Here is a 23,590-nt window from a genome sequence, read left to right as displayed (position 1 = left end):
AAAAAATAAACAAATAAAATAAAAAACTGAACAATCCACACAATTTATAGCAATGAAGAACGTCATTGCTTTCACCGAGAACCAAAAATCAAACATTTTTTTCAACAGTAACATTTGTAACTTATGTGTATATATTACTAATATTGTCATTTTCTGATAAATCGCTAACATAAAACTAGATGATTAAAAAAAAACGTTATGCAACATCCTTTGGAAGAGAAACACACAACACATCAAGTGGCAATGTTTTCTGCATATTCAACTGACTTTATAATCAAAGTTTTCTTGGAAAAATATGCAACATCTTCTGCTCAAAAATAGCATGGTATCAGCACATGACATAGCATGTCATTGTTAGTCTTAAAAAAATCACACACTCACACTTTCATGTTTATATCTCTCTTTGCAGGCTAATATATATTCTGAGAACTTAGGACAGCCGACCATGTAAACCCTGCACTCAGTCGGGATAATAAATAACAGGGAGATGTAATAAGTTTTCACAATATCCCCAACGACTCAATGCCTGAATGATTTGTGCATATTTCGTCTGTGATCTTGTCTTCAACTACAGTTCTTCCTTCTTTTTCCTCTTGGGGCCAATGTCACATCTCACTCCATTCAAAGCTTTTTTTTCTCAGAACAGCGAGACATACAGGAAAAAAGCAAAAGAGGCCAGGGTGGTCAGTCACTGGGCTTTGCGTCTTTAGATGGCAGACAAATTGCCCCATGTTTCTGGAGACAGAGAGAAGGGGGAGCATCTTTCATTCATCCATTCACTCACTCATTCATTCAGGGGGTTTCAGTTATTTTTTCTCCTCTTGCAACTTTTTCTTTTCAGCTCCTCTTCCTCCCTCTTCTCTTCTTCCAGGTCTTCTTGCACAGCCATTTTCAAGCTAGAGTAACAAATAACAAGAAACACCATAGTTACATACCATTATATAAAATAATTTAAATAGTTCTGCCTTCAGGACATATGGAGACTGTGACGTTCACTCTGGGCACATTTTAATGATCTTACCTCCTGGCCTCTTCTTTTTGCACATCTTTCCAGCTGCTCTCCATGAATTTAAGTGCATAGTCACTCTCATCCTTGTACCTAAGGAAGTTGAAGGCAAACGGAGTTGTTTGATGAAGAGGTTTTACTGGACAAAAACTGGCTTATATAACATAAGTATGTCACAACACTTACCTGTTTCTATCATAGCCAAATATTTCCTTAATGTGCCTGGAAATTTCATCTGGCTCATCACCTTCGTCATCAATAAAATCTTCCATTTCTGAGTCAAACTCATCCTCCTCATCTTCATATCTCCTCTTGTAGGCAGATGTGATAGGGGGCAACATTGTACCTGGGCAATAAATACAGAAATTCACCGTTACTTTGGAGGATAATGGCTCTTGGCTTTTTTGCTAAACATGAAGAATATAAACATAACTGTATGGGTCTTGCTTCAAAAGTAAAGGAATCACAAAACTTCCAAGATGATGAAAATGATCCTTTGAGAATTGTTGAACTGATACAAGTCAATTTCTTGCTAGAAAAAACGACAGAGAGATTATGTTTTGTTTATCTGTGCTAGACAGATCGCTGCTCTCTGACCCAGGAGTAATGTCTGTGTGCTGCTGACACATTTCATTCAGTTTGGCAAACAAACTCTCTGCCCTGTAGTACTGACTGTTGTTTCAAACTGTCTGCAGCTGTTTGTCATAATATAATATACTTGGTCAATTTTGCTATGTGTATAATCTATGAATTATATGGAAATATTTGATACTCAAATAATCTATAATAGAGTCATATAGTTCATATCATTTTACTTCAAATTAAAAATGTGGTGAGCTGTTTTGCAGCTGAGTGACCACAGAGAGTTTGACTTTAGTCCCTGAAACTGTTTCAGTTTCATATGCACTCTTTTTTGTTGCTTAGGTTAAGAGCATTAGCCAAACCTGCAAGCTGAAGAGGACTTATTCTTATCAGAAAGTCTCTTTTTAAGTCATGACCTGCAGCTAATGCCCCACCTACTGCACTGATTTGAATTTGACCCAGTACAACTTGTTTCAGCCTTGGCGGCAGCTGCATCTGTCTGAACTTTGGCACCGTGTTGTGGTGTATTGAAATGTGCTGTAGAAGTAAAGGTTACTACCACAGTTAAGAGCAACAGATACATCAACTGCTTTGATAATCAGACCATCATTGTCCCTCTGGTTCTTACCTGGTGGTCTGTTCATCAGAGGTCTGGGTGGCATCCCTGGTCTGTGTGGCATCCCTGGTCTGGGTGGCATTCCTGGTCTGGGAGGCATCCCAGGTCTCTGTTGCATGCCTGGCCGAGGAGGGACTCCTCTGGCTCCACCAACATTTTTAGATGAGATGGTTTCTGATACCACAGTGCATGTGGGTCTTCCAGGTCCTGATCCGATGCCACCAGTCGGTCTGCCAGGTCCTGGTCCTCCACCACCAGGCCGACCAGGTCCAGGTCCTCCACCACCAGGCCGACCAGGTCCAGTGCCTGGAGGTCGGGATCCGAAACCACCAGGGTGACCGCTCCCACCAGGCCTGGCCTGTGCAAAACCACCTGTTTTTCCCTGGGGTGTGCCTCCAGGCCTGGGCTGAGCTTGGCCCCCTGCCCTAGGAGGGCCGCCCATTGAGTTTCTCATCACTGAATTACCGGTTGATTTTACTGCAGGGTTAATTCCAGGTCTTAACTGCTCTCCTTTTCCAGACCTGTGAGCTCCAACTGCAGAGCCCTGTTTTAAGGAGCTAACCTGACTGGACTTGCTCTGTTGGGAGCTCCCATGATGAGATCTTTGGCCTGTGACAGCTGTACTAGAAGGCCTGGTCCCAGGAACACCTGAAGGTCTTCCTTGTAATGATGAGCTTTCCTTTTTGTAGCTAAGGTCACTTGAGGTGCTGGACTTGTGGCCAGATGAGGGCTTGGAGGCCCCGTGTTTGGCTGAAACCTGAGATGTGGCTTTTGAAGGAACTTTACTGCTTATGGCACCAGATGAACTAGACACACTAGGCTTAGATCTGTCTCTATCAGACATCTTGGGCCTCTCTCTTTCTCTGTCACTAACTTGGGGCTTGGAAGAAGGGTGGCCTTTCTCACTATGTGGCCTCTTCCCTGGCCCACTGGACAGGCTTTGTTTTTCTGAGGAAATCTTTTGTGGCTTGTAGTTCTTCTGCTCCTTCTCAACAGTGCTTTTCCTTATGGAACTAGTGTTAGATTGAGGCTTGCCTTCTCTTTCTCTCTCTGCCTTTGGGTCTCTGCTTTTGTCTGGCCTCTTCGCTTTACGCTCCATCTCTTGTTCCTTAATCTCGTCAGCTGTACGGAGCCGTCCTTCCTTTTTCGCTGCCTTGGGTTTTAAATCAACTGGCTCAAACTGTTTCTTCTCTGCCAATTTAAGTAAATCTGCAAAATTCATTGGAGGTGGGGCAGGCTTCGGTGGCCCACTGGATTTTTTAGAATGGGGTTTGCTGCTACTACTACCACTACTGCTTCCACTCACACTTGAGGTTTTCCATGGTCTCAGTGGCTCTGGTTCCTGCTCTGGCTCTGAATCAGTCGGTTCATACTCGTAGTTATCCTCGTCGTCCTCTGGGTCAGTACAGTTATTCCTAAATTCACGTGAATCCATTGATCTGTCATCCTCCATCTCATGTTTCGATCTCCTCTTCTTAGGAACCTCTACCACTGGGACGCCGTTGTAACCTCTAAAATTGTCCTTCGTTCTCGAAGCCATGGCTCGTGCTTTACGGTCAGACTTCAGCTCAACCCTCTTGGCATTAAGTTCCTCCTTCTTTTTTTTCAGTTGAATCTCTGGAAAAATAAGTAAACAATTAAGAATTATTTCTGCACAGTATGTTAATAACTAGTAAATCACGACCGTCTCCATCATCTTAATTTTCTCATAGTTACCTTTCTGTTTGGTGTCAACCTGTTGCTTCTTCAGAAGTGCCTTCACAGCAGCAGGATTCACACCTTTCGACCTCGGGTCCTTTTTGGGTGGTCCAGCTTGTAAACTGTATCTTTTATTCTTGAAGAGGGAAAGACATTGATTACTGAATATGGAACCAGGAGACATATTGCTTTGGTTTTCAGTCTTCAAAAGGCCTTTATTATAGGGAAATAAAACATAACCTAAAATGTATATTAACCTAAGCATCATCCCACTGATGAACGAGTTAAATGTGCTAAGTAGTCTTAATAAACCGCTTCATACAGTAGCCTAGTCTTAGCATGTGAGGAGTCAAGGGTGGAAGTTAGCAGCTAGCCACATTATCAGATCCACAGTATTAGATGAGCTGGCATATGAGCTCACAATGATGTCCACATATCTCCATTTTCCTGTTTGGCCTGAGTTCGATACAAGTGTCAGTCTCAAACATACCTGTACACTGCTGAGGCCTTGGTTTTGCGAGGCGAGGTCCAATATATTATCAAAGTCCATCATTTTGGCAGCTGTTGACGAATGCTAGCTGTCTGAGGAGAACCAAGTAAAACTAAAGCCGAGCAGAGCTCACCGTTAGCTTGTAGCTTACAAACCAGATTAGTTATCGTAGGATTTTAGCTGTATCAAATGGCACTTAGACAGCTACGACGAAGCCACTTGATCAAATACAGTCCATCGAAAGAAAACTGAATCCCTGAAGAGTTCACGTTACTTTACTTTAACAGCTTGTGTTAGCACATGCTAACGAAGTTAGCTAACCGTACGTTTACTAACGTCAGCCAACCAAGAAGCCCGAAAGACGAACTTGCCCTTTGTACTGATGTAACACACCGCACTAAGACCAGGTCCATCAGAATAGCTGAATAATTAAAGCCTATTGAAAAAGAAAAACTACAAACTCAGCCATAACAAACGCCGGGTGTTGGTAGAGACAGGCAAGAAAGACTGAAATATTAAAGGGTCCAAAGAGTAGTGTAAAGAAGTGAGAGGAGTCTCCGTCGTGAACTTCCGTCTTGGTAAGAACTCAAAGAGTCAGCGGATACGTCAAACTTTACTTTTATACACGTCAGGGCTGGATTATTTGTCAGGGAATCATATATCTCCCCGTTTAATAGCCTATGTGATATATTGACGGACGTTTAAGTAGGCTAAATGTTTTATTGAGTAGTTTTGAGTAAACGATACGACACCTAGCTACAGTTTTAAAATCGCAAATGCACCTAGTTGCATCAACTTACAAAATGACGACGGGTAACATGGAGGAATAAGTAAAGTGCTTTAAAAATAGCTTTTGTGAAAGTATTTTTTTTATAGGAAGATGTCAAGAACATTGTTTTGAAAACTGGTAAAACTGTGATTAAAAAAAAAAACTGGTTGTTCATCCGTGGATTCGGTTTTTGTGGCTTTATAGATAGGCTTTGGGGATTAATAAAGTACCGGTAGGCCTATTCGTATTTAGAGGTAGGCAAGTTTCATACGAAACTATTGAATATAGCTGAAATGTAGCCGATTTCAGGTTTATGGGTCACTACAACTTCCGCTATCGTCCTATGGTTTCTTTAACTGCGTAATATCCGTCTAAAATTATTATAACGTTTGAAGACCACATGATGTCGCTATTAGTGCATACCGTATTAGAATATTCTAGAAATGCCATGTAAAGTGACACCCGGACTTTTACTTGTGTTATAGCCTACTCATCATCCCTCTGACAGCTTAATACTTTTTCTTTTTAATACAACACACATTAAAAGATTTTTTAAAAATTAACTTCTTCTTTTCTTTCTTTTTTAATTTAAACATTTTAAACACGGCCTAAAAGCATCTTCTATACCGCACCTTTATCTTTGTCCTTTATCAGTAGGCTATCCACTGATGGGCCACAAGTTCAAAATGAGCTCTTCAGACATGATGAAGCACAACATTAGGCTACTCTCAGAAAGTTGTCTAAAAGTACTATAACAAGTAGGCTATCTCAGAAATGTAGGTAGAGACAAAATGTTTGAGTTTCAAGTGTGGGACATATATGGATGTCAGATTCAATTATTGTTCAATTTCTTTTTATTTCTCCTTGTTGAGTGCTGTTTTGGTTTTCTTGGGGTTGAGGTAGCAAAGCTGTTTCCTCCACCAAAGACCCAGTTCTATGCTGTCGCCTTCTTAACTTTAAGCGTCTCTTCCACCATGGCTTTCGTTTCTTCTTTTTACTTGTAATAGCCTGAAAACACAAAAAAAAAAAAAATGAATAACATAGCCTGTACTCCCCAAACATCAAATGGTTCTTTAACTTATAAACACACAAATGAATGTCCCTAAAATATCTCCCTGTTACTTACATCTAAAGTGAAAAGGACAGACAGACAGTTTACCTGAGGTTGGACACTCTCTTTGATCAGCCGCTTGATCTCCTCCTCCAGTGCGCTTGTCTTCTGCCTCCACTCTTCTTCTTTTTGGAGCCACATGTTCTCCAGCTTGTACTTTCCTTCCATGTCTTGCATTACTTTCAGCCAGCGCTCCTCATTTTCAACCAGTGATTTCCTGTAACCCTCTCCCAAAGCATCAGATTTATTTTCCCACCTCTTTTCATTTTGACAGAGCTCTGATTGTCTCTGCCTCAGCACTGTCAAGGTACTTTGCTGCCCCCTAATGAGGGTTATTACTTTGTCGATTGCGCTGGTGACAGCACTGTTGTCCTGTATCTGCTCCACCAGCTGGCCCACTCTCCTCTGCCACTTTTCCTCTGATTCTGTTAGTTTGTTGGCACAGTCCTCTCTTTCCTTAATCACCTCTCTCCAGTGATCTTTAATGGCAGCGTTCTCCTCTCTCTGAATGAACAGACTTTCTTTAAGAGAGGCGATTTCCCTCTTTGCTGTCACTTTTTCTTTTCGGGTTTCCATCACCTCCTTTTTCACCAGTTTGTTGTGTGACTGAGCAACCAACAGCTTCATCCTAAAACTGCTTATCTCCTCAAGGTGTTTTCTTCTCTCCTCTTGCCTGTGTTCCCTTTCTGCTTCGAGGTCCTCCTTCATCGTCTTTATACAGGCCTCCATTTTTTCCTTGTCTGTTTTGACCTGTGTGTACAGACTGGTCCGGTCCTCCAGAGCTTCTTGAGTGCTGAGCTCCTTTGTTGTTGTCAGCCTGACGTTCTCCCTCATCAGACACTCATTCTCATTTGTCAGTTTCTTGATCTCATCCTGCGCCGAGAGAAGTGCTCTGTGAAGAGGGTCCACAACTGATTTGGGAGTCCTCGTAGGGTGTTCTTCTTCACTGTGAACCTGCACCACGTCTGTGCTGTCTTGGCCTGCTGTGGGTGGAGATAATGGTGCACGCCACAAACCGAAAACTGGACTAGGGCACTGGGCCTCGAAAGGCTGCTGATTAGGATGATGACAAAAATGAATTTTTAAAGCACAATTTAATACAGAGTAGACGTTCTCAGCACAATAACCATATTATTATCAAATGACACATTTATAATATTGTAATTAATTTTAAAAAATCATCACACAAAAACAAGAGGCACCATTGACTGTAATTCCACATTAATGAGAGAAATAAACACAGAATCACAGTTTTAAATATGCAGTTGGGCAAGAGCAAAGTCTTGTAATAGCAACTCAAGGTTGTAGTTGCACACAGGTTTTCTGGGTGCACACACAGCAATTAAAACAACAACTTAACTAAACATATATTCAAAACCCTCACCTTTTGTTCTTTTCTGTGTCCACTCTCCATGTCTGAACCAAAAAGCGTTTACATCTCAGATTGGTCTGTTTGAGAGTGTGGTGAACTGACTGCCATCAGTCATCGTGGGAGGTATCAACTCTCTCTGCCCAGCAGAAGTGGTGAGGAGAAATATTTTGTGGACAGTTTGTAGAATCATGGGCTCAGAATTAGAACCTGTGTGTTCCAGAATCTAAGTAACTCACACTGAGTAAAGGAATTTTATACCAAGCATCAGGTTTATTTGGTCATCACTCAAACTGTTTGGTGGCCTCTGTAACATGAAATGGAGGAATATAAGTAAAGTGCTTAATTTATACACATTTAAGGCAATGCATCCTACTCAGTCTCAGAGATAGAGAGTTTTATATATAGACTAGCTATATAAAACTGAACATGAACATCAAATTACATTTTTAATCCACATCGACTTATTAGCTGATGTTTTTGGTTACTGTGTGTGTCTCTTTTATCAGATGTCTAAGGCAAGTGTGGCCCGAAAGAGGTGACCAGAAAACATTTCAATCTTTCAACCAAAGAGGGCAGTGAAGCAGCACTTTTCAGCCTAGTGGCAGGTTCCCTTTTTTAAGGCTCAACAGAAAATGTCTGGTTTACAAAAACCAGTCAAAATTATTATAGTCACATTACACATAATAATAAAAGACACATAAAGTAGGCTTAGTGTACCACAATCATGAGAGAGAAATCAACAAAAGCGCAAGAACTGCTGAGCCACCTCACTCTTGCTCTCTTTCTCTGTGTATATCATTATGCTTTATAATGTCCTACTTGATAACTAATGGTCTCTTAACTAATGGGCAAATCTAGTTTGAACTTACAGAAAAACAAAACATCAAATGCAAATTTCAAAACAAAACTCTACGTAAGCTTATACCTACCATATTAAATTCTTATATTGACACAAAATTAGGCGATTCACTTCAGTTAGGTTCAGTGTATCTATGAGCCTTTCATGAGGGTCAAGAGTGCTGTGGCCTATTTGTAGCCTATGTTGCCTCTTGATGTCAAAAGGCCGAGTGGAGAGTGGAGAGCTCTTATATCCAAAACACTGGTGCGGATGAGTAAAAACTAAGAGAAAAGAGAAAATCAGACAGAAGATCCACATTTTGTATGAGCCTGATAATAGCTCTCATTCTATAGAGCAACATGTATAAACATAATAATGGATGTTTGTTAGATTTCCTGGTTGATTTCTAGTGCCCGGTCTGACCCACTGACACAGGGCTGTTGTTGCACAATCAAAATATAGGCTCGGCACAAATGTTGCTAACGAAGTCCATCTCTGTAAAATGTAAATAAAGGCCATCTGCTCTGATATGTAAACAGCTGGCGGACTCCTCCTATCCGGGCGTCCCTTTTGTCTTGACCCGCCCCCTACCACGACCACTCTCTGCTCCTATTGGTCCAAAGCGTAAGCCCCGCCCACGCCATGGCTGTCCTCTCGCCTCCTACTGGACGGTCTGCCCGCCCACCGGAGAGAAGACAAAAACAATCGGCATCCCTCTATCAGAAGATTAGACCTAAAGAGGACCTAAACCGAATATAGTTTATATATCCGTCTTCAGCGACACCTACACCAACGAGGGAGACATGGTTTCTCCGGTAACAGTGGTGAGTATCAGCTTAAAGACAGCGTTTAATATGCCTATGTCTATATTTTTAACACATTACAACAACAATAACAGTGGTTGCTAGTTTAGCTACATGATAACAACACTTCCGAATATAAAATTACCCATCCCTGTGAATATTTCTGCCATTATATGTTCAGCATCGAGAGCCTCGAGTTGCTAATTCAGCGGTTTATGTTTTTTTGTCGTCATTATTTATAGCTTATAGCAGGTCATACTTTTTTCTCCGAGGGCCAGCGCATGCTCCTTTAGCTGATCATTTATTATATCAGGAACTAAGACTGTCTGTTTGTTCAATTGAAAATGTCCAGCCAGGTGCCCTTGGACACCCACGCCGTTGTGTCTTTCTGTCTGTGTGTGATAGTGGCAATGTGTGTGTGCGTGTGTATGTGTGTGTGTGTGAGAGAGGGAGATGGGGGGGCACTAAGCAGGAACTTTTATGCTCAGTGTTGCTGTTTCCGTGATATGTCGGCACGTTTTAGCCGTGACTCTTCACGCTCTTACATGTCGATATTCTACGAACAGAAAGATGTTTCCACAGATTTCTAAAGCGCAGCCCCTGACAAAAAAGAAAACCTGTCATGTGACGACCTTTTTTGTGTGGTTTTTTTTTTCTTTCTTTCCTGTACCCTCCAGTAACGCATGCGCCGACCAGAGCTCTGGCTGTGGCTGGCTTGCTTTTCAACTCCTTTGCAGCCGCTGTGCCTTACATAGACTCTATTGTTTGGCCCATACATGAGCTCTATAATTGACTAAAATGCCACTGCAGGAAACTGCATAACATTAAAAAAAAAAAACACACACACACACAGCAGCGTCATGAATAATTAAAACCAGTCCTTGCATCCTCTTACTTTGACAGAGTTGCTATGACATTTTAACCCCATTTGCAGGGGCCAGGAAGGATGGTGTGGTGTGATGTGGTGTGTAACCTGGCCTGTAGTAGTAAATAATGATGTGAGACATTTGTGACTGTGTTGAGAGGAGCCTGTGTGTAGAAATGCTTGCCACACAGACTGGTTACCTTAGCAACGAAGATGCTGTGCATGTCCTGTGGGTTGCCTGACTTTAGTAAATTGGAGTAAAGGTATGTAGCCTACAAGTCATCACTGCAGAAACACCACACTAACCGTCACTAAAACACAAGATGCATCATCATTGTCTTTTCCTTATTGTATGCATTTGAATACTTTATTATTTTTGGGGGTTAAATTTACATAGCTGCGTTGTAATAAGTGGACAAATGGATGCAGGATGGTCCACACTTTGAGATAAAAATAGATTCATTATCCTGCTGTAAAGCCATTATTACATTTCCATAAAATGCAGCTGCATTGTTTTTTATTATTTCCAACTCTAAAGGTTGGTTCTGCCACACTGTGCCATCTGGTGGACAGACTGCCGTGCTCTTAAGGGAATTGAATAACTTTTGTCCTTAACAGATGATATCGAAATAGCACCTCAGTGTCAGATCAGCACATCCTGTCCTTATTCATATGGAGACTTGACAATTGCCCGTTGTCCCCTAATGTTTCTGTTGCTCTCTTTCAGCATTTATATACAGTACATCAGAGCATAGATCATGTTGCAAAATGACTGCATTCAGTCTACTGTGCTGTACTGTATTGCTTGTGTGCAGCTGACCTCAACTTATCCTTGAGGCTAAAGCAGCTGTAAGATGGAAGAAAAACAGAGTTGTGTGTCTGTGTGATGCTACATAGAAATAACATTGTCATCTGACTCACATGCCAGCTGTCCCTGCCAGCACCATACTTATGTTACAGCTCCCCTGTGCCAAATTAAGGACACAAGAGGTCTTTACAGCTTTAATATGTTTCCCTGTATCATGTTTCTGACACTCAGTTCGCATATGACCCTGAATGGTTGAATAGATTTCATTCTGACTGGATGTTATTCAATGCTTTATTGCAGTGCTTTGTTGTTGGTTCATGGCTGCTACAAAAGCATGAGTGGCTAACTTCTGCTTGTTCCTTCCTGGACTGCAGTTACAAGACAAGGCCTGATAGTTGGAAAAAGTTGGACATTAGCAGACATCTGTTCCTCACTCTTACTACATTTTCTCCCAATGAAAGATAGCTAACATTTTAAAGAGATTTCAGATCACTTATGAAGTGGATGTAGGCTATTTGTAGTTTAACACAGCTAACAAAACACTGCATCCTTGTGCTTCAAAATAACTGAAGGGGGTCATTTGGTCCTGTTCAGCTTGTTAGTGACCATTATACCATCAATCATTAACCATATTATTCTTTAACTTGGGACAGAGGCAGGTGTTTACAGTCAGTCAGCTGTGTAGGCTACAACACCTTTGCAAACAACCTCTATTTATAATCTGATCACCGAGACAGCTAGAAGATAACACAATGATTCATTTCATTTGCTTCCCAAATGAGGCAGTATGTTCTGTACTTTATTGCAGGAGACAGCCGACTGTCACACAGGGCTAAAAGCTGCTGCGAACAAACGCCCTCCCCAGTGTCTATGCAGACAAACTGATGAGTAGGATACAGCTGAGACAATGCCGTCTTGCAAGAGAACGGCAATCTCATTTGGATATGAGACAGTGGATGGAAGAGCTGGATCGAGCCTCAGAGAAATAAAACCACTGAAGAGAGCTGTTCATGAATTTTAGCAGGCAATTACACTCTCTTGATGGAAACATTTAATGCAATCACTTTTTAGTTTAATGGGCCAAGAAACCATGTATTAGAGAACAATCACACCAATATTACAGCAGTAAGGCTGGTTATTATTATGAAAATAGTAATATTCTGACACCAGATAATATGACAATTTTATTTTTTATCATTGAATTGAACCACATGGGCTGCTGGTAATTTTAGCACTGCTGGAGATTTCATTTCAGGTGATGGTGCAGTGAAGTAAACATTTCTTGGAAGATTTGAAAGGGTAGCTTTTCTGTATGCTTTGTTGCGTAAGCGTTTCTCCGTGTTGTTTCAGCCTCTCTGCCTCTCTCCTAGTGACCCTGATCTTTATTGTGTAGATGCAATAAGTTTACATGAAAAACAATGGGAAGGGAAACTGCAAAGTATGTCTACAGCACCACATGAATGGGACAAAAGGTTGTGGGAATCTCTTGACTTCCTCCCACCTTCCTCTCTGAAATCCATGTAATCACCCTCTATACCTCCTTTTGAGTGTTTTTTCCCCCACCACAGATAATTATCAAGTTGCTCACGATCATGAACCATTAAAGAGAAACTATGCAGGATTTTTCCCGTGGCTATGCTACATTTTTACCCTAATTGCCCTAACTTTACTCTAGTTAACTATATGACTTGTTAGTGTGACTTGACTGTAGTACCTGGCCGTCGCCCCAGTGTCCCAGCTCTTGTCTCTGTGCACCGCGACACAAACATGCTCTGTAACCCGCAGTCTTTTGTTTTTGACAATTAAGACTACACAAACATACACTTCGTAACATCGTATATGTTACATAACGTTACCCATCGCTCCATGTATTGATTTTTCGAGGCTTCGTTGTAAACAAATGCACATGGCCAGGTGGAGGGTTAGCAAAACAGGCCTACAGATCTTGGGCTAAGTGTTCTCATGCTGCTTTTTATTAAACAACAAGGATTGTACTTGAATCCTGATAGAACAGAAATGTGAAACCACTAGTACTAGTTTGATATTGGCTCATCTGGGAGCTGCCACCCATTTGGCCTTAATTACACCACTCACACATTTTTGGCATAACATCTGCTTTCTTTTTTTTGTCTGTATGTCTGCATTTGTCTCAGAAAAGTACATCAAGTAGAAGACTCGAGTGCAGTTCACATTATACACAGTGTTAGTTTCGCCTGAGTGGAAAAATTCCTTATGTGCTACTTAGATCAGCAAGAGACAAAAGCTTCTTTGCTGAGTATAAGTAAAAACAGCAGCATTATACCAGCTTATTTTGATGCATACGTCAGTCCTGGCTGATCAGACAGCGGGCTCAAGTGATGGTGGCAAACCTGTTGTTTGTCTTGTTCTGCCACTTTTATTTGGATAGTCTAACATTACAGGAAATAAGACTGAAATTCCCAGTTCAACAAGGAAGAGATGACACCTTCTGTTGTGTAGCACTTTTTATGTAAAGGTCCCATCTTAAAGTGCTTTATAATATATAAACACATAGTAACATTTGTATTTTCACTATCATTTTTCTTATCAACTGTGAAAAGTAAGTGAAAACTGTTAAAAAAAACATAAAAAAAAACTTTAACTGAAACCTGGGAAAGACATTCCTCCGTTCGGGAGGATAGTTGAAAATGAAATGTAATCTTTTTGTTTCTGAACATGTAACAAACCCACAGTGGGACGTGGGACTGACTGGAAGGCTCTTAGACCAACTGGGTGTCTGCGTTCTTGTCCAGACCTACATACCTACAGGAAGTCAGATCTAATAACACTGTAATTAAGATCTGACTAATACAGTCCTGTAGACCTCCGTCAGTGTGATTCAGGGGTGAAGACAGCAATGCTGTGGCTTCTCAGTAGAGACTTCAAACAATGGTAAGAAGTGCGTAACAGAAGTCTAACATGCTTAAGAGAAACATACAAATGAACTTTGTAGCATCCTGACGGTTCAGTAATGGCCGACTCGTGGCCACATTTTGCTTCAGTCACTTCGACTTGTGTCTTTTTCTGTCTCAACACCAGTCTGACATTCTGTGTGAAACCCCCATTGTTTTCCTGCTGTGTGCGTTAGTCATATCGAGTAAATCAGAGCAGGTTTGAGATCACGCACACACTGTGCATGATCCTGTAGTGTACTGTAATTTGGCCTGCTATTTTATTGAGCAGTTGCGCAATCAAGGACCACCCCCCGCCCCATCCCCCCATTCCCCCCACCCACTCTTAGAACATAAACCATATGAACTAGAATGACCCCTCGCTTTCTCCCTCCTCCTCTCTTTCTCACCTCTCCCCTCTCTCCCGTACTCACTTGTCCACTCCTAAATTCGACTGTCATGTGAATGCCCCATGTCGCCCAATGCCCCCCCCCCCCCCCCCCCACCCTCCACTAAAGCCTGACTTCCCCATGCATCCTCCTGCTTCCTTTCTTCTGCCCTGCTTACTTGCAATTAGATCGTTCTTATATGATTTTACTATGATTATGATTTGACGAAGAGTTGACACCAAATAGCAGCTCTTCTTGCCCAGTCTTTTCAACCCTTACCTCAGTGGTTCCCAACCTTTTTTGGCTCGTGACCCCATTTTGACATCACAAATTTCTGGCGACCTGCGTCAATCAAGATGCACCAGCTCAGATTTTATATGTTGCATTTTATTTGAACTCGATTTATATTAGAGAAAGTGAAAGTATAGAATACAGTTGTTTAAGATTGCCTGTGGTGTTTTTAATCACAATTTTAAAAAGAATAATAATTAGTTTAAAAAATATATTTTTATTAGTCTTTTTTTTTTTATAGACATTTCTGGCGACCCCACGTGAGGTCCTGACCCCAAGGTTGAAAAACACTGCCTTACCCTGTTGCACTATAGCCTGCTCCTCGTCTTCCCCTCCCTGCATTACTTGTATCCTCCTCATCTCTCCTCCAGTGATCTCAGCTCTCGTGAACCCTCACTCAGTTCTCCTCCCTTCCAACTCAGCCGTCTCCTTCCTTGTCCCTCTTTAATCCCAAAGGACCTCTGAAGTAAACCTAGAGAGAGATTCCCAGAAACATAGGTGGAGGATCCTTCAGGAGGTGTTGTGAAACGTATTTTTTTGTAAACCTGTTATTTTGATAGTAAGAAATCTCTCTTGTATCACAGTTGGGTGGACGAGATGATTTGAATATGCTACACGGATTAAAGAGAAGGAGGTGTAGCGGGGGAGGAGGGGAGAAAGAAAAACAGGATGGTGGAGAGGGTCAGAAAAGAAAAGAAGAAAAGGAAAGGTTACTGGAAGTCAAAGGAACTGAGTTTGTGCATTACCCTTTCTACTTCAGCCACAAAACACGTGCATGTCTGGCATACTGACGTAAACTAGTGACCACACCAAGCAAGCGTGAAGATTATTCTAGTCCTAACCAAAGCTATCAAACCAAAAAAGGAGAACTACTTGAACTTTATTGCTCTCATACTGCACTTCAGAAACACAAAGCGCTGACTGTTAGGAGGCTGCTGCTTCCTGTGACACATGTCATGGATTTTGCCTCGAGATTAAAGCCCTTTAATAAATTTGGTTCTAGTTCGATAATAATATCATCACCTTGTTCCGATTCAATACACTGATATATTAAAATAACCTCTTGTCGGTGCAACTCATCATGACTCAGCTGATAATTTAAATATTTAATCTGCTTTCAGGTCAAGAGTGAAGGCCCTAAACTGGTGCCATTCTTCAAGGCAACATGTGTATATTTTGTCCTGTGGTTGCCCACCTCCAGCCCATCCTGGTTCAGCGCCCTGATCAAATGTCTGCCCATCTTCTGCCTGTGGGTCTTTTTACTGGCACACGGATTCAGCTTCCTGGGCGCTCACTCCAATGCCCGCAAGATCTTGGCTGGCCTCATCTTTTCGGCCCTCGGTGACGCCTTTCTCATCTGGCAGGAGCAGGGCTACTTCGTCCACGGTGAGGAGAAACAGTACACACCAAGTAGCTTAGCTGTGAATTAGTGGGGTGATCCTGGTGTATTTCAACTCTTATTCAAGCCTTATTTTTGTATATTTGCGCATTATAGTATCTGGACATCACAATACAAACACACAACGAGGCCGTTAGGTAATCAAACAGGTTTTAAACAGGTTGGCTATACCTATTTGGAAAACAAGGCAGGCAGCAGACCTATCACCCAAACTCTCTATTTTAAATGGACATTTAAAAAAAGAGAAATAAATTTAAATCATGATTTATTGAAGTAACGCCTGGTTTAACTTCCTGTATCTGTTATTTGAAACACAGTTTCCTGTGAAATAGCAAAAGACTGGGGTTTTAGGAATCCATATTTCCATTTTCACTTCCAAATAACCCAGGCGCTTATCAAAAGAAAAACATTTGCTTCTTAAGAAGTTGTTTCATGAAATGACTGCTAATGTAGCTGTTTCATCGTACTGGGCACCGACACTGTGGAACAACCCCCCATTAGACATCAGGCAGGCTTGTTTGATTGAGATTTTTAAAGCAAAGTTTAATACCCATTTATTTACTGTTGTATATCAGTCTTCGGTTTTCATCAGTAATGTCCTGTTTTAAGTGTGTGTTGTGTTTTTGGTATGGTGTACGCTTCTGCTTGTGAACTGCTTGCAGTTTTTAAAAAATATTTTTTTGGTTTCTTTTCATCAGCTTGTACAACACTTTGATGTAAAACGCTTTATAGTTACATTTATTATTATTATTATTATTATTATTATTATTATTATTATTATTATTATACGGATGTGCTGCAACTTTGTGCTGTAGTATCACTGTGCTTCCAGACCAGAGTCTTTTACAAAATGATTTTAGTGTAAGACTCATGTGGTAGAACAATAGGACACTACTTTGTATGACTGTATGTAGATTTAAATGAATTATATAATGTCTTCCAGGCCTTCTGATGTTTGCCATCACCCACATCCTCTACTCATCTGCCTTTGGGATGAAACCCACTAACGTTCGTGCTGGCCTGGTGATCACTGCTGTGTCCTCTGTGAGCTACTTGCTCCTGTACCCCTACCTGTCCGGCCCCTTCACCTACCTGGTGGCCGTCTACATCGCCCTGATCGGCTTCATGGGCTGGAGGGCCATCGCCGGCCTGCAGCTGACCAACGACCTGTGGACCTGGACCAAGCTGTCCGCCTGCCTGGGCGCCGTGCTCTTCATGGTCTCTGACCTCACCATCGCCGTCAACAAGTTCTGCTTCCCCGTGCCCCATTCGCGCGCCATCATCATGGCCACCTACTACGCCGCCCAGATGTTGATAGCGCTGTCGGCCGTCGAGTGCCAGGACGTGGAGGTGGCCAGGAAGAGAACATGAGGTACCGAGGCCCCTGCAGCGACTGGCCGCCAGGCTGGAAATAAGGTGGCAGCCAATCCCCATCCTGCCCTGAGTGATCATGGACACATCTCACTGCCGGATCCCCACAACCCTCAGTCCTCATCTGCGGTGTGGCGCTCCCACACTGTCATTATCATGGCGACTGGTCCTCTACAGCCTTCACATGGCTGTCACCCACTAGTATGGTAGTCTCACACCTGTCTCCTCACCATGAAGATAGCAGGGTAGTATTATCTTCAGCCTCTCCCAACAACAACAATCCTACCTGCTTCCTCTGATCCTAGAGTGGATGTCTCTCAACCTAGTTACCATGGAGATAAGAGTAGTAATATTAACCCTCTATATAGAGAATATTACTTTTCTTTTAACTCTTATGTTTTAATTTAAGGGGAGCATGTCACTGGGAACTTTCAAGGCGTGTGTGTATGTGTGTGCATGTGTGAGTGTGCGCGGGTTTGTGTATGTGTGTGTGTGTATGTGTGTGATTAACATTCTTACCTCGTTTTCCACACAGTCCCCTCATCACACACAGTCACACACATCAACTTTATGTGGTCCAATAATAATTTACATCTTGTTTTTGTTGTTTGTTTTGTTGCCTGAGACCTTGTTCAAAAGGGATTTATTCTTTCTCTCTCTTACCGTCTCACCCGTTGTTTGGTCTCTGTTGTTCTGTATTTCCCTGAATTAAGGGTGCTATTCCTAAAGTCGGGAGCATATCCCACACCTGTTTTATTATCTGCAGTCCCTTTCATTTCATTAACAACAACCACACTGCCTTTGTTCACTCCGCTATTTAACATTTGTAACAAAATCCACACCCAGTCTCTCTGGATGATTTGTTTTGGTATTAAGACGTCCTTGAATTACTAGATGTGCAGTGGAAGACCGACAAGACAAAAATAAGGCAATGAGGTGCGAAGGCAGGGTTGTTGTGTGAAAAAGCAGCAGACACTGCGTATTGTAGCTTCAGTGGGAGTTAAAGGAGGTGGAGGTTGTTTGTTGAAGCTCAGTTCTTCCTGCTGAGATTTTATTGCCACTGTCCCGCTGTCAAGAGGAACACAGTAAACACTGCATCCGTAGCCAGCCACTGAACACTCTGTCACATACTGTATAGGGCACCTGCTTCTCCTTTCCGTGTGAACCGCTGGCAACCTCTTTGTTTGCCAGCAGTTTCTTCAGAGAAACGCTGGTGCAAATGTCGACGTGTTCACACACATGACACCTCCAGCTCCTGCTGGTTCGGTTATTAGGAAAAGTTCACGGGGTTCTCACTGCTGGACTGGATCAGCTGACCCATGTTGTCATTGGCCTGGGACCATGTTATGGAGACTAAAACGAAGGGCTATGTTACTGGCTTGAATCTTTTTGTTTATCGGCTTATGTGTGTGTGTGTCTTGTCCTCAGAGGGCATTCACTCAATCATACTGACACACACAAACACACAAACATGCATGTGAGCATACACTTTTCCCCAGAGAAGCTTGGCTAAAAGGAAAAGAGCGGTATGTGGGGATCTGGCTTCTCCTGTGAGGGAATAGTTCTCCCGTTATTCCCAATAATTCCATCTCACAGGAAACCTCTATCATCTTTAATCCTGCTGAACCCACCTCAGGTGATCCCCAACGGACTGACGGATATTTTCCTCTTTTATCTATCACACATACATCCCCTCTAACCTTTCATTTGCATTTGCAAACATTTAATGTTAGTCTGAAGTGTCTTACTGAATATTTAAGAGGTATTCTATAACTCTTTCAGGTTGTACATGCATGTTGTGAGTGTGCATGTGAGAAAGTCTGTGTGTGCCGCCTTTGTCTGAGGTGTTGAGTGAACATCTGTGTGTACTCATGACCAGTCAAAACCAACTTAAGGCCAGGAATGCTGTGAACCATCTTACTTTATATGGAGTAGACGCACTACTGGATATCTTAAATGTATTCTCTCATGACTCTTAAACCTGTCCTCATATACCCATCACATCTTCACCTGTTTTATAGCTCCTGATTACTTCAATGTTGTCATCCACTTTGAATTTTGATGGGATGGATTCAAATTGCAAGATATTTATTAGTGTTCCTTTTCACCTGAACAGTGAGCATTGCCACAGCTGAATCGACTGTGTATTCACACATGCAGTATGTGTTACTTTCCGATTAATACCACTAACAGTTCATATATTGGAAAGAAAATCAATATAATAGAAACTGAGAGTATTGCTCACTAACAAAGAATATCAAAGGGACAGGTTCTGTTGTTCAAACCACACCCATACATGTTATACTGTGTTGTGTATAAAACATATGGGGCATGAAAAAGAAACAGACCCATGTTATGGGTTCCTTCTGCTGGTCATTGACCTCTGGAGCTGTCAGTATCACACCCACATACGCACAAAAAAAAACCACACACACACACTCACATCAGCCACCATGACAGATCTGCAGGCAGACAATTGTGTTGACACGCATCAAGTTGTTCTTTTTGTTTTTTTTCCTCAAACAGCGAGCTTGACCAGGAAAGACTGTCAGACCAAGGGGTTATTCTTGACTGCTGCTTTGCCACATAGTTCCTCAATCTCCTTTCGGCCTGTCAGCATCGCATCCACGTCAGGTCAATATTTCTGCTTTGTCAGTAGGAAGTGGTTCATCAGTCTGCAAAGTCCTGCACTCCCTCTTCTCATCTTCCTCCACCTCACCGGCAGAAACATGTTAATATACAGTTCATTTAAGCCCATGTGCTGCTGACGGACGTCCAGAGAGGCTGACTATAGCAGATGCACGTTTGTCTGTTCGTTGTGTCTTAAATCAGGGTTTAGTGGAGTACAAGGAGAGATGCTAGTTAACATGAGCCTAAAGTAAAACCGCGAGGGGGATGACGAGATTGAGTCAAGCTGTTTTAGTCATCCCAACTATGTGGGCAATTTATGTAAGCACTTCTTTTGTTGTCCTCTGCCACATAAAGCCTTTTGACTTTAGTTCCTGTGGTCCGGTGGCTACTCGCCAAAAGACAGGCTTTACTTCGAAGTATTCGGGAGATTATTTTTGCTGGCAAACCCACACTTTGGAAAATTTCCATCATGACTTTGTAAAGCGAAGTTGCTTTTCTGAGAACGAGAGATCAGCGATACCCTGTAAATCAGTTATGTGGTGGATTTTGTTTTAAATATTCACCCTTTTCTCCACCCCTCAGGTCAAGAGTATAACAGAAAACTGAACTAATTTGACTGAGTGGAAGTTGTCAGCATTAGATTGGTCTCACGTATCAAACAAGCTTGTGTTTTGCAGGAGACAGGTGCTGGAGGGTTTTTGGCCCTTCCACTTAGGAAAGGAGGTTATTGTTGAGTGATACTGTAGCGGGAATGAGGTGAGGAGGTGAAATGTGACACAGCGGGGGAAGACTCCCCTTCCGTTAGCTGCCGTCCTGTCCCCCTACAGATGGCAGGCCAGCAGGCGCATCACTTTACCTCCGCCTGTCAACAGCCCTGTTGTTCTGAGCTTTGTGCATGCAGACAAAAGGGACCTGAGAGAGCCGTGGGAGGCTGGTATGGTGTGGCCTGCACTGTGAGTAACGAGCTGGAAGCAGTTACTGTTGTAGCAGGGAGAAGGGCCCGTGGTTTGGTCCTCTGTGGAGGTTGGCACTTTCCTTTGATTTCAAGATTTCACTCTTTTTCTTTTATTTATTTATGTTTTTTTTGCTGTAGTTTCTTGCTCTTTTCCATCTTTGATTTGAAGCCTTTTGCTGTTTAATGTGCTGTACCCATTATCATGCTGCTGGTGACATCCAAAACATAAAAGCTGTAAAGTTTATAGATCTTTGTTGATGCATGACAAGTAGGCCGAAACGAATCCTTCACATCGACACTTATTTACGGTGATGGAAAAGTGCACATTACACAGCCAGGTGTTGTTATTACCACAACTGACAGTTCTCCACCATCATACGAGCTTATTAACTTGAATCTACTGTGTGCTGCACTTTCCTGAACCCAGAGAAAGGCCAGTCAATCTCTCATTAAATCTAGCAGCTATAGTGTCTAAAACAAAAGGATTGTTCTGTACTGTATTCTTTAAAGTATATCTTCATATTTCCTTTAGTCTTGCTTTCTTTGAACGATTAAAAAGAAAGTTTTGATGTTGAGGGATTAAGCACGAAGAAGTGGTGCATGTAGGTGTGAGAGAATCAGCAGTTTTATTTGAAGAGCATTAATTGCTCTTGAAGTGTTACAAACCTCTTAAAAAGTGTTATCATTTTGTTTTCAGAAAAACTGCCTGAGATGTTTTTTTTTTTGCCTGTCAGAGTGAGAAAAGATGGGTTTGTTTTCCATTGAGTACTTTTCTGATTCTTTTTTTTTTTTTTAATATATATTGAAGTCCCATTACAATGCATCATTTGACTTCATTTTATGAACAATTTTTTAAATTCTCTGATATATATTTTCCTTGTCGTCCTTGATTTTCACTTTGTGATTTATTTCTTTCATGACTGTAGAGATTAAATAGTTTCTTCGCTGTAGTGAAACTGCTATGAATGTGAATATCTATTGGAGAAATAAATGCAATTACAATGCAACTTCAACATAATGTCCTTTGTGTCCTTTTTTGTTTGTTTTCTGTGTTTCCTAGAATCAAAGGATACCGCGTTCAAAATGTCAGCTGATATTTATAACTGTTTGGTGTTTTGTGTTTCTACAGAATCTGTTGGCCCTCAGCAGATAAAGTGCCATTAAGGCAGAACGGGCTGGAGGACAACAGAGAGCTCTGTTCTAGTAACTGCTGCACTCTTTTGTCTGGCTGAGGTGGAAAATGTGCTTTCAACAGCCTTTAACCCTGTGGAAACTCATTCAGACTGTCACTCTTCCTTTTTTTTTTTTATCTTCCTCTTGCTAGTCTGGTTGTCTACTTTTTTTTGTTTCTCCCATCCTATTAAGCAGACACACATAACATTTCATCTTGTAGTTTATCCCTGTAGGAATGGCGCCAGTTCTCTCCCAGTGCATTTCATTCACTCTCAGCCAGGGTCTTGCAATCAAAGAACTCCAGTCTTCTATGAAAATGCGGCGTCTCTGTAATGGCCTTAAGACAGGCTCACTTCTAAATCCTATAAAATGTCACTGAATCCAAATAAATATTAAACAAGTAAGAGCAAGGATAAATACTTCAATGTGTTATGTACAGGAAAGATTTGCATACAATAACTGTAAGGTTTACCTCGGTTGACATGAAATCCTGCAGCCTCCAGTTCCTGTTTGGTGCAGAGGTAAAGTTTTGGTCAAATACCTAGATTGACTATTCATGCTTTCACGACAAACTGCTTCCACCTTATTGTGCCTGTGCAGAGCAGTGAAGCTGGAACGTACCAATGACGTAGGTTCAGTGCCTGTTTTTGCCGTAGACCTTATGTTCGGTGCTTAATTGATTTGAACCTGGCAACCCGTCTCTGCTGGTTCCTTTGGTAGCTCCATAGAAATGGAGTTCCTGGGAGCCAGCATGGTGACGTCAGGATGGAGAGAGGTTGTCACCCCTCTCTTGTCTGTTTGGCAGCTCCTCACCACACCACACTCACTCTCTCAAGAAGCAGGAGAGCACTCAGGCAGAGCCCATGCAGGTGCTGTCACAAAGTACTAGGTAACGTTTTATTTTATTCCCACACATTGGATCTGAAATGAACAGTCTCGGTGAACGTGAAAATGTGAAGATGGATTTGCAAGCTCAAAGGTTCAAATCTGCATTCAAAGTATATTTTTTATGTTATACATATCGTTTTCCAATTTTAGGAAAACTCACTTATCTTAAACAACTCAATCCAACTGCCAGAGATGTAAAACAGCTGTAGGCCTGGCAAAGTGTTAGAACTTAGAAGGGGACATAATTAGTGTCTTGTGACATCTATGCGCTTTGGTCATAGACCTCAGATTATTTACAACCAAATATTAAAGGTGGCTTTCAGTTTATTACAACATGACTAATTACATTCCTGACCCAGAATTGGGAGGAGGATTAAAGTGTCTTCACAGGTCCTCTGATGTGAATGATAATACCCTTAAAGCTGAGAGTCAGTACCTTAACCTCATTGTTTCAGTTCAAATCAAAAAATGTGTTGGATTACAGAACAAACACAGAAAAATGTGTCACATGAAGTCTGAACTTTCTTATAGAAGCTGGAAAGAATTCCTACTTTTGTTTGAGATCAATTTTTAGTTTTTACAATAGAAAAAAAAACTGATTCGAAAAGTAAACCACAGGGACACTC

The 23,590-nt window shown here is 41.7% G+C and overlaps 2 protein-coding genes across 3 annotated transcripts; one reads left to right on the top strand and one right to left on the bottom strand.

The window, feature by feature from the left end:
- Positions 1-86: 86 nt before the first annotated feature.
- spty2d1 (SPT2 chromatin protein domain containing 1) lies at positions 87-4,907 on the bottom strand. Its single transcript, XM_083973688.1, has 6 exons — positions 4,393-4,907; positions 3,921-4,038; positions 2,217-3,821; positions 1,193-1,352; positions 1,022-1,099; positions 87-896 (listed from the first exon to the last, which is right to left on the bottom strand). Exons 1-6 carry the CDS (start codon positions 4,453-4,455, stop codon positions 803-805), a joined length of 2,118 nt encoding a protein of 705 aa, XP_083829814.1. The 5' UTR covers positions 4,456-4,907; the 3' UTR covers positions 87-802.
- Positions 4,908-7,752: 2,845 nt separating this feature from the next.
- On the top strand, positions 7,753-21,800 carry tmem86a (transmembrane protein 86A). Of its 2 annotated transcripts, XM_083973643.1 has the most exons (4): positions 7,753-7,796; positions 9,022-9,306; positions 15,669-15,933; positions 16,890-21,800. In XM_083973643.1, the coding sequence occupies exons 2-4, from the start codon at positions 9,286-9,288 to the stop codon at positions 17,315-17,317; spliced, it is 714 nt and encodes a 237-aa protein (XP_083829769.1). In that variant the 5' UTR covers positions 7,753-7,796; positions 9,022-9,285; the 3' UTR covers positions 17,318-21,800. The 2 variants fall into 2 exon arrangements, with proteins under 2 accessions (XP_083829769.1, XP_083829770.1); XM_083973644.1 differs by lacking the exons at positions 7,753-7,796; positions 9,022-9,306 and adding an exon at positions 13,777-13,868.
- Positions 21,801-23,590: the final 1,790 nt, after the last annotated feature.

Source organism: Trachurus trachurus, assembly GCF_905171665.1.
Source record: "Trachurus trachurus genome assembly, chromosome: 6".
NCBI classification, from domain to species: domain Eukaryota; kingdom Metazoa; phylum Chordata; class Actinopteri; order Carangiformes; family Carangidae; genus Trachurus; species Trachurus trachurus.
The sequence above is the reverse complement of the archived record's forward strand: the minus strand, read 5'-3'. Positions and strand labels throughout refer to the sequence as shown.

What these genes read in the sequence shown, in the direction of transcription:
- tmem86a (XM_083973643.1), top strand. Translation starts at nt 9,286, where the DNA reads ATGGTTTCTCCGGTAACAGTG. An exon ending in TGGTTTCTCCGGTAACAGTG is followed by an intron (nt 9,307 to 15,668) that starts GTGAGTATCAGC and finishes ATCTGCTTTCAG; the next exon opens with GTCAAGAGTGAAGGCCCTAA. An exon ending in GCAGGGCTACTTCGTCCACG is followed by an intron (nt 15,934 to 16,889) that starts GTGAGGAGAAAC and finishes AATGTCTTCCAG; the next exon opens with GCCTTCTGATGTTTGCCATC.
- spty2d1 (XM_083973688.1), bottom strand. Translation starts at nt 4,455, where the DNA reads ATGATGGACTTTGATAATATATTGGACCTCGCCTCGCAAAACCAAGGC. An exon ending in GGTTGACACCAAACAGAAAG is followed by an intron (nt 3,822 to 3,920) that starts GTAACTATGAGA and finishes TTATTTTTCCAG; the next exon opens with AGATTCAACTGAAAAAAAAG. An exon ending in CAAAAAGAAGAGGCCAGGAG is followed by an intron (nt 897 to 1,021) that starts GTAAGATCATTA and finishes TTGTTACTCTAG; the next exon opens with CTTGAAAATGGCTGTGCAAG.